The sequence below is a fragment of the Pleurodeles waltl genome, chromosome 7, assembly GCF_031143425.1.
Source record: "Pleurodeles waltl isolate 20211129_DDA chromosome 7, aPleWal1.hap1.20221129, whole genome shotgun sequence".
Classification (NCBI taxonomy): domain Eukaryota; kingdom Metazoa; phylum Chordata; class Amphibia; order Caudata; family Salamandridae; genus Pleurodeles; species Pleurodeles waltl.
In genome coordinates this window covers 81,997,608-82,012,860 of record NC_090446.1, presented here as the reverse complement: position 1 = coordinate 82,012,860, position 15,253 = coordinate 81,997,608, and the positions used below count along the sequence as shown (strand labels likewise).

Sequence of the window (15,253 nt, the reverse complement as noted above, 5' to 3'; positions counted from 1 at the left end):
TAGAGCTTGGGGAACCTGGGTAATGGGATGCCCTGAAGATTTGACTGCGAGGGGAGAAGCCATGAAGTGATGTTGCTGTTTATGCAGATGAATGATGGGAGATCTAGTAATGTCACTGCCTGTGCAGATAGAGGATGGGAAATTAAGTCCTCTTGCTTGGCCTCTTATTTAAAGAATAGTTTTGGTGTGAAACCAAAGATGTCATTTTCTATGCAGATGGGCGATACTTGTCTGTTTCCTTCCCAGTAATGGGAATCAATCTGCTCTTCAGCCATTGGTGGTACCTGGTTCCAAATCGCTTGAGGCACTCCTGAGAACATCTTCAAAGGTAATTTTTCTTTGAGGTTTCAACACTGCACAAGAGCATTTTTCTGGATTATTTTCTGGATGCCAATCTCAGTCCACACAGTAGTATTTCTGTTAACAACAATGTATGTGTTGTAAACTGATCTCGACATAGAAATATATTTAAATGAAAGTTTATTGCTGATAATTAGACCAGTCATCACCCCTGGCATTTATTGTCCTCGTGACTTCACCACCACATTCCAGAATCCAATCAGTAATTCTTTAAAAATATGGCCAAGACTCCCAGAGATCAATGCAACCCATACATTACAACATTAGGGATTTTCAGGTCTGAAGGCGTCAGAGTGGCGCTTGAGACTGGGGCTGTAGGCAGTTTCAGTATCCTTTATCTCTGGTTTTCCGATCCTTGAGATTTGGCCTTCATATAAAGAATCCTGGGTCTATTTAGTGGACAAGTGTCCACTCATGGTGGTGTTGATTTGCATTAGGATATGCCACTTGGATATGGTTCTATAGGAACATTTTTGGAAGCTCAACCTAATAGGGATTATTATCCTCACTGTGGTTTACAATCATGGATCTTTGATGCCATTCCCACTGAAGTATCTATCCTGGTTTGGGGAGTTACTCAAAACATCATCATCAGAGCCCTGTGCCTCTTCCTGTGAAAGAATGGATCTCCAGCTTGGCAAGTGGAGCAACCTCTGAGCAAGCCAAGATCTCCACTCTCAAGACCTTGTGACCACATCCAACTCTTCTGTCTCTGGGCCTGAAGTGTTGTTGCCAGAACTTACTGCAAGTTTGCACTTCTCCTGAGGGCCATTCCTTGGTAGATATTGAATACAGTGTTTGTGGTTGTCTTTCAATGGGAACCTTCGGTCACAAGTCCAATTCTTGAACTGCAAGTTTTCCATGGGACAGAGCACTTAAGTCTTAGAAATCCAGAATCAACATTAAGCATTTCCTAATTTTCCTTCAGTAAATATCTTGGCTCTGAGGTCTGCAATTGGAACGGATTGTTGAAAATCTGATGAAAGGTCAGAGTGGATTGCCAGGTGAAGCTTCACATCAACATGAAACGCAACTCACTTAAAATGTGTTCCTTATCAATACCCATTTGAGCATAAATAAAATCTCATTAAAAACAATAAACCCACCCACATGGCAAATATGTGTTAGCAATATGCACAACTTGTCCATCTATAAAGGATTAAGGATTCATGCTGTAGAACTGAACTTGGAATACATTGTATTCTCTTAGGTGTCTCTTACCAGGACACATACACAAGATTGGCAAAAACAATACAAATCCCAAAAGTGCACGTGGCAGGGCTGGCTGACAGTCATTTCATCACAGCAGTGTGTCCAGCACTTACATTAATCAGGCAATACATTGATGACAGATCCTCCTTCAACACTCCCGGCACTGGCATTAATAACAATTTCGGTTTTCTGTTTATTTACAGTTTTATTTCATTTGATAGGATCAGGAAAGCTCAAAGATACATCCAAGGAGTTTCCTTCTACAGATATTTTACACATTTTTACATATTTTGTTTACTGGAAACGCGCAAGATAGACCTATACAAGTATAAAAAGACAGATAAGACATTGATCTGAATGATTTTGGTAATTGTTTTGTAACCAAAGTTTTTACAAAAAGGAAAGGTATCCTACCTACATCACACCTTGCATTTCGCCAAACCGGATTACCTTTGCCCGTCAACCATTTATCATAAAAGAAAAGCTGAAAATCGCATTGATTGGATTATGGGATAAATGACCTCAAATATCATGGTGGGTCTGTGATTTTTACAACACAGACTTCAGTGCGATTGCCCTTGCTCATCCCCAGACAGGCCTTGCACCTCCTGCTGTAAATGCTCCCCAAGCTGGAGAGTGTGTTGCCTGCAGCGAGTACCCTCTAAGCTGGAGACAGAATTTCAGATAGCGCTCTACACCTGCTGTCAGTGCAAGCAACCTATTCAGCGCGCACCATGTTGGCATCATGGGTTTTCATGAAACGCTGGCCAAACAATTCACAGACAGCCTTGGTACAACAGTGGCACTTCCACACACTGCTGTCACAGATACGTCTGTGTCGTAGCCCAGAGCTACAGGTTCTCAACAAATGATAAACCTAGATCATGGTCTTTCACTGATGCATCAGTTACGGGAAAGTGGTCCTAAGGACATCGGGGTAGGAGCTTTCCCTCGTCCCCCGTGCAACGCCCATTCAGGAATATAGGTTCAACACCAGGGGTGTAGGGTGGCCAGTGATCTCCAATATTACTCCTGTGGGTGGGGAAAGGGGGAGTCGGCGGGCCTTTCACCCTCACCCTTCATACTGGACTGCAACTGCCCGAAACAGAGAACTGCTAACTCTATTTGTCAGAAACACTGCACTCCTGTTACCCTGACCCCCAACAGGAAGCCATGTTTCTCAAACATACTCGCAGCGGCCCAGGCCTGATTCGGAGCCTGCCTGCTGCCACATCCCCCCTTCCGCAGGTGGCTAGGAAGAGCCCTTCGGTCCGCTGACTCCCTGGCATCATGCACAGGGGAAGAAGGGAGAGCTAGGGAGGCTTAGGCGCTAAGGTCAATCATTGAAGAAAGACCAGTCTTTAAAATTAGCTGTCTAGTGTCCAGGACCACACTGTACTTCTCTACAGACGCAGGGATGTGATCCAGTGCATGGATCCACTATTGCGTAAATAGGGGGGGGGGGGGGGGGGGGAGGGGTGGAAGAATATCCCAGCAGTAGTCAAGTATTTCACAAGGAATCGAAGACCACAGGGGGGATGGTTCTCAATGGAGAGGGGTGTGTACCTCAATGTGGACAGAAAGAAGGGGTGAGAAAGCTCTGTGAGGAATCTGGGGTCACCCAAGAACTGAATTAAAAAGAAAAACCACTATTGCAGGCCTGTAACAAAATATAATGAACATTTGAAGTAAATGAACAACAGACAATTTGTTTTGCAGAAAAATCCAGAATCCAAAAAGAGTATACATTTCTTTAGCGGCCGCAACTTATAAAGTTATAGTCCGAGAACTAAATTATAGATAGGTGTAAACCATAAATTGCTCAAATCAAATTTGGTTAGCACAGTCTGGATGTAAACTTTTAAATGCAACCAGACCAGGCAAGGATTTCTCCTCTGAGACTTGGCAAGTCTTGCAACACAACTTGAATAAATAATAAGCCTACCCCAACCGTCATGTGTGCCGTGTGCTCCTTAAAAATCTCTGTTTGATCGTACCATATTTGGAGGATGCCATAAGTGTGTGTACAAGCCATCTCTCAAATTCTAAGGTGCAGAGCAGATGGGTTTGAATGTGGAGGTATTTTACAAAGGAAGATCCAGGAAGTACAGAGCAGCAGAGGCAATCAACATGTTTTGATACTTGGAAGGTTTTCATCATCTCATCCTGGATCCAGTTTCTTACCAATTCTGTCATCTAGATGGGATGTAGATCCATGCCTTCTTGAGTAATAGTGTGCAACAGCCTCAACATTGTAGAGTTAGGTTATGCAAGACAGTTCCTTTGAAATCCCTCAAGATAAGACATTTTAAGGAGAGTCAGGGGAGTGTCCACCAGCTTGGAGTTTTGGCAGTTTTTTGATGGTACCCTGTCCTGTCAGTCACTTCTTCCCCAAACCTACATACCAGAGGCTACCACCACTGTTGAAATAGATGAATTTGTTGATATGGAGGACTTGAAAAAGTCTACTGTCCATTAAACTGAAAGTAAGTCACACACTCCGTAGATGCAATGGTCTGAATGCGGAAATCCTTCAACATGGAAGTGGCATGGCGCGTACAAATAGCATTATGGGTATTGTCCCCTTCAGTACAGTTATTCTCTCCACTCTATCTTTCATAGACTCAACACAATCTACCACATATCAAATTCCCACCTGCAACTTTCTGGGAGCATTTTGGGAATATGGTGAAGTGTGGGTGTGCCACTGTGGAGCCTGAGGATGCTGGGGCTGAGAGGACTGGAAAGAACTCTCTTGAGACTCTCCCACTTGTTCAGCTGGTGATGAAGCACTCGCACAGTATCCCACTCGGATGTCACTGCTGGAGTCCGAACGCCTGGAGGAGGACGGGCAAGTCGCGGGCATCAGCCGCAGTATAAAGGTCACTCTGGCCCAGCATGGAAAGGGCCATGCGCAGCGTGCTCCAGATATTCTCTGACATAGCACCCCGCTCACCCTGTGGACCCCGACTCTTGCGCTGCATGTTAAGTGCTTCAAGGAAATGTTCCACAGCCTCCCTAGGGAAAAAAAACCCAGAAAAGGGGAGAAATTTGAGAATCTAGATCAGTGCCAACATTCAAGCAAAACATATGTTTAGTTAAAAAGAAAGGCCAGCGTAGACCTTGCCAATCTCTAAAGTGTCTTCATGGAAAGTGCAGATTGTAGGTTAAGCAAACCTGTGGTAAGGCAGACACAATATAGATTAGGTAAGTGCTGCTCTTATGACACAATTGTACATCCATGTATCAGATGATGATGGCCAAGGGACCAGTGAGAGGGTGAGACCAGTTTCCTGATGCCTGCAGTTGCACAAACCCCCCCGGAACAATGTTGTCCCATGGGAGACTGCTGGTCCATTGATTCTTGCCGCCCTTCAATAGCGATAGGGCCCTCTAGGGTGGCAATCATCCTCAGACTTGTGTCCAAACACATGTAAGATGATAATATACATATTCTTGGGGCTTCAGTAGGTTGTATTTTTTTGTAGGTAGCGCACAGAGTTAGTTTATACACGGGACTATTTTGCATGGGTATTAATGGATCTTTTGCAACAGGCTGAGGCAGATCCATCTGCAAAGTGAATATAACATAATTTATGCTGTGTTTACAGAATAACAGAAGAAGGATAAGGCTGCATTTTTGTGACCCAAACACAAAAACAACAACACCCCGCTACACTTGGCGCTGGGGGCAGGTCTTGCTGTTATGTTGCTCTTCAGTTTGCCTGACTATTGTCCACAATACCATCTTATTACAGATGGGAAGGCCTTTAAAACAAGCCTGTTTTCATACTTGGGTGTATGGCTCGCTCTACATGAAGCACATGACCGAATAAGGGTCTCAGCATTTAAGCACAAGACAATGATAACTTTATTCCTCCAATGTCCCATGCATCAGTCAACCGTACCTTTCCCTCTAGTCTTACTTCAGCTACATATAAGACCTTTCAAATCTCCTCTACTCTATCTTATTTACCGAAACCCACAACATTGCCCATGCACTCTATAGCCACACTTCCCACTACCACGGTCCAATTCACCCAGCGCCTGGATACTTCTGGTTCCATGTTACCTGTGTGCCCCAAGGTTGATGCAGCTGATTCCCAGATTATATCGGGAGCGGATGTACCCAGGCTGTAGCTCCAGCGCGTGCCGGTAGGCCTCCACCGCCTCTTCACTCTGGTTCCCGTTGGCCAGGGTGGCACCCAGCTTGTTCCAAAGCAGATAATCCTGCAATGAAAGTGGGACACAGGCAAGAATTAGAGTGTACGTCAAAAAGTGTAGAATGGGTGTGAAGAACAAATTAATTTACCTTTGGCAATGCTGGTTTTCTTGTGAAAACACTAATCGGAGATTCCTTACTTTTGAGTACTCCCTAGTTGCCGGACTAGATATGGAAATTTTTTCTTAAGCGGAGCTTCCTCACAGTGCCATGTGGCTTTGTCCTGGCTCCACACTGCCCCAAAAGTGACTGAATGGAGCTGCATATAAGCGCCACGCCTGCGTGACATCACTTACTTGTCACTTCCCGTTCTACAGCCCCCGAAACAGAGCATGAACAACTGTTGGTACCAGTGTGGTGGTGCTATGTTAAAAAGAAGCCATCTGTGAGAAAGGGGAGGTGGAAAGGTGGTTTAGAATCTGAGGTTAGACAAAGTATCCAGCAAAAACAAAAGTGTTACTGACAACTTGTTCTTCGGATTGAAACTTCTAATTGCAGACTCTTTACTTTAGAATAGATTCCGAAGCAGTACCTACCAAGGGATGGAGTAGGCCCAGACCAAAACATCTTGCAGTAACAAGCGGGCAAAATGCCGTTCCCGCCGGATCTTGCAGTCTAAGCAGTAGTACTTTGTGAACGTGTGCACGGATACCAGTGAGGTCTTGGCAGATGTCCAGGAAAGGCACTCTGCATGCTAACATAGTGGTAGCAGCCTTATCCCGGGTGGAGTGGGCTCTCAGAACATCCGAGGCTTCTTCTTGGACAGTGCATTGCAGATCTTAATGCTGAGAACTACCCACCTCAGCAGGGTCCTCTTCTGCACAGCCTTTTATGCTATGGAAAGATACAAAAAGAGTTGGTCCTACACTTGATGATGGTTGATATAGTCTTTGTAAAAGCTTAAAGCTGTTTTTGGGGTCCAGCCGATGGAGCCTCTCCTCCTTTTTCTGGGGCTGAAGGGGACTAAAGAATGTTATTGGTGGATTCCCCAATGTGGAAGAGAGTCCTTGGCATCAACTTGTTTGGGAAAAAGATGATATAGGGCAGATGCACTGAAATTGCCTGAAGTTCACTCACTTGAGCTGATGTAATTGCAAAGAGAAAGTCAGGACGCAGCAGGCAGCTGCACATTGGCTCAATGGGCACACACACATGAGAAATGTCAAGACTAAGTAAAGGTCCCACTGTGGAATCACAAACCGTTTGGGAGGAAACACAAGTCAAACCTTTAATAAATCTCAGCAGAACAGATGACATAAGCAAGGACGGTTGGTGCAGAAAATGTAGAAAGGGCCAACAAATAAACCTCAACAGTGTCTATCGCAAAACCTTGCTGAGCTAAAGATAATAAACACAAAAGGACATCGGACAGCTTTGCTTGTAAGGAGTTAGTCTTGCAAATGACCCGCCAGGCCACAAAATGTTCCCACTGCCTGGCATAAATGGATTTTGTGGAAGGGTACCCAGTTAGCAAGGACATTCACCTCTTCAGGCAGCAGATCAAACACAGGTGCTGCCACTCAATCTACATACGTGTAGGAGTAAACTGCAGATTCCTGTGAAGGGCCCTGCCCTATTGCTGAGTGACCAGGTATTTGTTAAAGTGGTAGCCAGAACAGAGGAAAAATCCTCATACGTAGAAGGTCACTGCTGAGTCCAAACTCTTGGAGGAGGACGGACAAGTCGGGGGACCAAAATCTCCTAACCCTCTCTGAAGCCACTAAGATGACATGGGTATGGCCATTCCTGATACTTTTCAAAGCTCTAGGCAGGAGACAGGAAAGTGTACAGGAATCCTGTGCTCGACTGCAGCAAGAATTCACCTCCAAGTAAGTGTTCTGTCAGAATCTCCAACGCACAAAACTTTCAACAGTGCATCTTCTTGACTGTGGCAAAAAGATTAAGCCAGGGTTCTCCCCGCTGTAGGAAGATGTCATGCACCACCTCAGGATAACCTGTAATCCACCAGACACAGCCTGCTCAGTTTTATTGCTCTGGCATTCAGGGACCCTGCCAGGAAGTTCATAATCAGGATGTTCCCAGCCACCACCAGAATCCAGAATGCAAAGCTACTGAAACTTGAAATTCCATTATAGAGCCCGCACATGTCATCTGGTATAGCTGGTGAGGAGCATTCAAGAGGCTAAGAAGGCTCAGAGCTGTGATCCAGGTTTACGCCTGAAACATCGGTTATATAACCCAAATGTCCTGAAGTCATTGTGGCGGAGGGAAAGCTCAGAACCTGCTTGCTCCAATTAGAAGAAGCATCTGCGAATGAGTAAGGTGGGATTTTGGCTTGTTGATAGTGAACCCCAATGAAGTTAAGAGGTTTGACATCGGCTAGAAGTGGTATAGGACTAAGTGCAGCCAGTCCATGTTCAACAGCCAGTCCTCGCTGCACAAGAATACCGATATCGCCGAACCCTGAAGACGGGTCACGACCACCACCAGCACTTTTGTGAACACCCAAAAGGCAGTAATGAGGTTGAAAGGGAGAACAACAAACTGATAATACTAGAGGCCTAAACTGAACCACTGATAACTTCTATGGGATTCCAGGATAGGTACATGAAAATACATGTCCTGCAAATCCAAAGACACATTCCAGTTGCCCGGGTCCAGAGCAGATAGGATCTAGGGTAGCATTAGCATTCTGAATTTGTCTTTCTGCATCCTTCCTAATAAGGAAATAGTGAGAGGAATAAACCCCTCCACATTCCAAGTCCTTCTCAGATCGAAAACCTGACAGGAAATGTTGAATTTTGCCTCCCACCAGTTGGGTATGCATCATTAAGGGCAAACTAAAATGGTTTAGTGGCCGTTGCCGCAGAGAAAGAAAAGATGCCCCTGGTGGCCCATATGCTAACAGACTCATGTACGTGTCTAATTGGGAAGACTATCTTTGACTACGTACATGTCCTCTGGAATAGCCACTAAGCTTTCGGAATTGATGCAGGAACATTTTTGGTCACAACCCCAAAAAGTGAGCTACAGCTATACAGTCCATAAAGTGCCCTAGAGCAGAATCTGCCTTCTGACCAAAAAGGCAAGACCTATCAAAGGATATTCCATGAGGGAAGGCTTGTACATCGCCAGAGAATTCTGGGGAACACATCCACGTGTGTTGATGAAATACAACACTAGTAGCCACTGCCCTTCCAAGGAAATCCGTAGTATCCAGACCTGCACAGTTAACATATTTAACTTCATCCTGTCCATCATGAATCATTCGGACTGCCATCAAGATCTCACTGGCATGTGCCACAAGGCGTGTATGTAGCAACCTAGCAAACAAACTGCATTTACAGATTGCAATGCTAGTCTGGTGGAAGAAAATAGGCACTTGCTAAAAGGCTCAGTCCATCAGATTCACTGTCCGGAGGTGGAGAGTTTGGAAATGAGGTAAGATGTACCTTGCTGGCCGAGGCCAGCATGATAAGGCTCTCTGATGCTTGGTGAGAAAATCCAGGTCACCAAGCGCCGGTCTGTGACTTCTGGCCACCTGCGTATTCACAGGTCCGCAAGAAGAAGGTTTAAACAAGTAGCCATCAAAGTATAAGTGAAAGCATTGTCGAAGGGAAGCAAGGGCTCAGATGTAGCTGGCCTAGGCTGCAAGATCTCTATAAGGACAATTGTTTTGGTCTCAACGGAGGGTTGCTGTAATTCTAGTGCATCTTCTACCGTCTGGACCACCACAACAATGGAGGCACTCTGTTCCTGTGGTGGCCCAAGAAGCCCACTGTCATTCTGTAAATCAGAGTATAGGGCATCATTATTATAGTGAGTGGGGAGCAAGCCATCATCATCGAGATACGATCAGTCAGAGCTAAAAAGATAACGGAGCCTCTAGTGATAGGTGCAATGTGGAAGAGATGCTGGGTTAGAATCTGACTGCATGACAACCAGTTGCTCTTTTGTAATTTCGTAGCACAACACTGGTCCAGCTCAAGCAGCAGTAGTTTTGGGGTTTGACACGGACGTTGGCAATGGGTCCGCTACAGCCAGCGGTGGTGTTGACACCAGCATCAGTGTAGCAGGGAACGGTGCAGATTTCGAGACTGGTGTTGGCACTGGCCAAGTAACAGGGGCCAGGAATGGACCCACTGATGGTAATCACACTGTGGACCCATGCGATTACCTGGGGCAAAGGTGAACCGGAAGCGCACTGAAAATTTGCAGCATGGCCTCCTTGTAGGTCTTTATCTTCTGTGATGTCTACGACATCCTGGAAAATTCAGTGGGGATTGGGACCAACTGAGGAATCTGTTGGATAGCTGTAGACCTTGAAGGGGTGCAACTAACATCGCAAAGCCCTCTTGCCTTCTCTTTGGAGTCAAGGGTGGCAGATGCGGTCAAAGTCCTACTTCGCTTTCTTATGCTTGAACTTGGCCTTAACAGAGGACTTAGTGCATGAAATAAAACATTCATAGGAACGGCCTAGGGCCCAGGAATACACCCTTGACATGGTTAAGGAGCAGAACTTTCATTAAGGCTTCAACTTCTTCTTGTCATTCAACTACACTTCCTGATCTCAGATCGCCTTCGGGTGCATGAGGCCGCACCCATGGCACAACCTGGAGTCCTGGTTGAGCTTAGACATTAAAGACATCTTGTATGGGTCTGTGATTGATACCCGCTTCCTGCAATAGCAGCATGGCTACAAACCTGTCATTTTGGGTGGGGAGATCATTCCCTAGCACTCTGCTGAAATAATATGTCATGGGGAGAACAGAAACCGCGGGGAGCAGAGGTCTGGATCCGTGCCAGAAGATGGGGAAAGAAAGTAATTCATGTCAGTGTGCAGTGGTACCAGTTATTTGTGTTTCTGTCTGCTACTCCAGGGGTGTTGAGTCAGCATGGAGCTCCATGGTGCCAGTTAGCAGTGCGCAGGACCACTACTTGGAGAAACGTTTGCCCGATCCAAGTGGGCGCTCGGTGGTATTCTAAGGTGAGGAATCTAAAGTTAGCAGCAGCAATCAGAATTACATTTTCTCTTTATATTAAATGTTAATAGCATCTCCAACTCGATGCTACTCAATTAATCAGCCTCAGGAGCATGCCTGTTCTACATCTGCCCAGGAGGGATGTGCACCCATGACTTAGAGATGACCAGTTTATCTGCAGCCGGTTCATCACCTTACGTTGATTGTATCTGGCAACCGACAGTATACACAGACACACCTACAGCAAGCACATTTGCTCGTTTAGTCATCTTATTACAATAAAAATCTTTGTCCTGGAGCTGTGGTAGCTGGGGATCTTTGAAAGTGGTGTGGGGTGATACCACCCAGGAGTTCGCACCATTGTTTAAAAAACAAATTGCCTCACTCATACTCCCTCCCTTTCAAGCCCAGATTTATTAAGCCTTTGTCCTTACACCGCACAAGATGACAAGGACAACACAAAGGCTTTAGTAATTGTACAAAGCCACGCAAGCAAGGATTTGCGCCACCTTGCGTGCTTTGTACAGAAATATACCACGATGCAGGTGCCTGCGCTGCGTTACATTACATTTCAAGCTGGGGGGCATTCCATGGGTGGAGCAGGGGGGTTCCCTTGCAACCACGATGGATCCTGGCGCATTCCTAGATTTACTAGAGCTAATAAACTCTGGAATGTGACAAAGTGTGACACATTTGTCAGTGAGGCGTAACCAGGAGAACTATCTCTATTTCTTCTCCTTATTTCCTCTGTCCTTGTGTGTCGCATTCTGCAGCACACATAGAAAGACGAGAATGGCTCTAAGGATTGTCTTCACTCAATCCCATTGACTCTCAATCACAAACACATACATACATACACAAATGGATAGGGAAATAACTTTTTTTTTTTTATTCCCTTGCTTACTTAGCTGGCAACTCCATGGCAGCAGCAGCGGAAGACGCTGCTGCTCGGCACTGGAACCAGCGACCCAGGATTCCCAACGAGGAGCCAGACGCAGCAGCCTGGGTAGGTTGGAAAAGGGAAGACGCGCCTCAGGCCCTCTCGCAGCTTCTTGACGGGTCTGAAAGCACAGCCCTGTAAGAAGCTGGGCGAGTGGTGGGGTTCCTGCCCATGTTCCTCTGTGTGCCTTTTCATTGGCTCCAGGGATGCACTGATGTGCGCTCCGGCAGCCACATCTTTGCAGATGTGCAGTGATGCCTCAGGCACGCAACGTATGCCTGCTAAATAAAATGGATTGTGCCTGTGTGAGGGATCGTAGTTGAACTACGCCCTTAGACCTGAACACTCCAGACACCCAGCTACAGAGTGTTGTGTTTTAACAGCACTATGTATCTGCGTCATGCGTCAGACCCCTCCTCCTCCTCTTCATCCTGTCATCAGGAGCCTGGAAAAGAGGCAGGGAGGGCTCAAGTGTGCACAGGCAGGGTTCATATAAACACAAAACGTATGTTTCCATGATCACTGCTAAACTGAAACGTGCCGGGGCATCACAGGAGTCAGGGGGGATTGAGGGGGGGGAGGGGGGCTGTGCCCTGAAGCCCCTGATAAGGAGCTGCTGCTGTCCTTGAGGTGCACACAGATCTCTTCCATAGGTGTATCAACCTACTACACTACCCTGCTGGATCAGGACGATTAAATGCAGGGTAAGAAGGGTTAACACATTCAGGTATTAATGGAATGGGATTGTAAGATGGACACGCAAGTTATACACAATTTGCAAGCAGGCGCATCAACCAATTAACCTTACTGGGGATCAATCAGTCCTACTGTAATTATTAATATTAACATTACATGAGGCAGCACCTCCCCCATCTACTCGAGGAGCATTGAAACATCTATAGGGTGCACACTAACTTCTACAGCTGGGGCATTAGTCCAATCAAGGCCTACCACCTCCCTCATCCTTCGGATTATACACTTAGAGATTGGTCATTTCCCCGTGACGGACTGTGGTAGAAGTAGCGTAGCAGGGGTCTTCTAGGGACTAATGCAAGCAGGGAAAATGTCCCTCACTTTACAGGCCCATATTAAAAGAGAGCCATACTGGGGCCATGGGAGACCTTGCACGCCTGAACACTGGTGCTGTTCCACTTACAGCGATGCCCCTGCTTGGGAGTCTCCTGGTTCCTTCTTCTTCGTCCTCCTTTCCTTTCTCCTCACTATCTTCACCAGTCTCCTCCTTCATCTCTTTTCCCCGTTCAGCCGCTCTCTTCACTACTTCTGTCTTTCTCATCCTCTCGCTCGTCCTACTCTCCTTACTCCATATCTCACTTTTCTTTTCCTCTCATTCCCCACTTCTCTCTATCCTCTTCCACCTAAATCCTACTCTACTTTCTCCCAGCTTCCACTCTCTACCTCCTTTTAAATCTTTATCACATCCTTTCTTCTCATTCATCTTCCTTCTGTTCCCTCCAACACCCTAATTTCTTCCCCCTTCCTTTCTCCTCTCTTTCTGCTTATGCTTGTTTTGCCTCGTTTCTCTCTCTTGTCTGTCCTTCGCCTTTATCTCACCTTCAGGCATGCCTGGGCTGCATGGGTACATGTGTGCTCTTTCCCTACTTGCTTTGATGTTCTTATTCTCCCAACCACTGGACTCCATTTCGCCTTCACTCCTTCTCGAAAGCTGATATTCTGTTCTTCTTGTCTTTCTGCCCTCCCCTGCTCTCTACACTCAATCTTGCCTTTCCATTTCTCTATTTCTCTTGTTCCTCCATGTCTCCTGACCCCTTTCTTCCATAATTTTTGATCGTCCGATCATTTCTCATTGCCTCTCCCATCCCTTCTCCATCCTTCCAAACTTTACCTTTCCTACCGTCCTGCTCGTTTTCTTTATTCCTACACCTTTGTCCGCTACTCCTCCCACCCCAGGGTCCCCTCACTGTCTGATAAAGATTAAACAGAGACAAGGCCCCAGCAAAGCACTTGCACAAACTGTAGATAGTCCAAGGCACACTTGGTCCCCGCACACCTTCGGGTCAGTCAGTCAGTACTTTATGGAGGACTTGCCCCTAGCACAGGTACTCTTGGTAAAATGGGCACGTCTCCCACTTTTCCCATGTTCGGGTATTTAAATCCCAGCTGTATTTTTCTGCAGACTTGAAAGGGATCATGGCGTCTTTTCTGGTGTCCATGTCACTACCATGCACTGATCAGAATACTGAAGGTGGTTGTCCCATCACAGTTCTGGATTACTGTCTGAGGAACCCTTTCTGCAAAGCATGGAAAAGCTGTTCAGCCCGTCTCGGGGTTTTAGAGTCTGCATTCTGCATATGCTCTTCCTCCGGCGAGCTTAAGAATCTGGGCCAGCAGGAAGCAATCTATATTTGTACTGTGCTGTTCGTCGTCTGACCTAGGTTCTGCCCCATCCGAGTGAAGGAGGCCACTAAGCTCTCCACCCGGACTGCGAGATACTTGGTGGTGGTGTTACTGATATCACTGCCCAGGGGTTTGTACTTGCCTCCTAGTGGGGAGATTACTTATTGTTCCTTTCCCACAACTGGGGTCCCTCGTCTGTATTCAAGGGTCAGGCTTGCCTGGCCTGTATGGGTACGTGTGTGCTAAACTGTGTAAAGGTGAATGAATGTCATTTTTGGGCAAGAAGATGCTGGTCTCCCTGGAGACGACCCTTTGTCCACAGTGGAGAGGAGGGCCTGTATGTCTCACTTCTCTAGACATCCTTTGTAGGAACCCACCCTGCCTCCTTTGTTTGGAGCACAGTTTCACTGCTACAGTAAAACTTCTTCTACTCTTCTGCTGCCTGGCAACGAGTACCACTGGGCACTGCCTGGGAATAATTACCATTGACAACCGGACCAGTTCACACCTGGACTCCTAGCCCCGGATGGGAGCAAAAAACAGAGGGAAATATTAGCTAGAGGTATTTCCTCTAGATAGGGAGAATGCAACTGCATTTTGAAAAAGGCAGCACTTTGGTTGGCCAAAGCTTTACCCTGTGCCAAAGATGTGAGGTAAATAATGGATCCTGGTGCCATGAACCTTCTACGTCCTCTGGACACAAACTGAGAGGGACCTGCACATCACCGCTGGACGGAACTTGTCAGCAGCAGAACAGCTGCTGGTGGCTTCTGTTTTTCAGTCTGGGGTGAGGCCTGGATTCCTTTGCTGGATTGATTTTTGGAGGTTGGGCCCTAGGAGGAGGGGAGCCATCCCAGAGCACCCAAAGACCTGCTGAAGTCGGTTTATAAATAGTGGCTTTTTATATATATATATATATATATATATATATATATATATATATATATATATATATATATATATATATATATATATATATATATAAGTCTGTCCGATTCAGTGCACGACTTCCGCCACTTAAATGTGAACTGCCTTGTGCACAGTTTCACGTTATTATAGCAACTTGTTTTTTGGCCTGAATGCTCAGTGGACACTTCCTGTATGAATACATCCTTCATGCTGTCTCTGATATCGTCCAGATGGCTCTTAGGCTCACTAACATCCAGCCTAGTCTTCAACTGCAAGGTAAAGGCCATCACT

At 46.2% G+C, this 15,253-nt stretch overlaps 1 protein-coding gene across 6 annotated transcripts in view; it reads right to left on the bottom strand.

Annotated features, from left to right (window-relative positions):
- Positions 1-1,741: 1,741 nt before the first annotated feature.
- PEX5 (peroxisomal biogenesis factor 5) overlaps positions 1,742-15,253 on the bottom strand; it is a 96,350-nt gene continuing 82,838 nt past the window's right edge. For 4 of the 6 annotated variants that reach the window (XM_069243035.1, XM_069243038.1, XM_069243036.1 and 1 more), the window contains 2 exons: positions 5,645-5,802; positions 1,742-4,590 (listed from right to left, as the gene is read on the bottom strand). In XM_069243035.1, the coding sequence (XP_069099136.1) occupies positions 4,389-4,590; positions 5,645-5,802 (360 nt within the window). In that variant the 3' untranslated portion in view covers positions 1,742-4,388. The remainder of the gene's footprint in view (positions 4,591-5,644; positions 5,803-15,253) is intronic. The other 2 variants (XM_069243040.1, XM_069243037.1) reach the window with 1 other exon arrangement.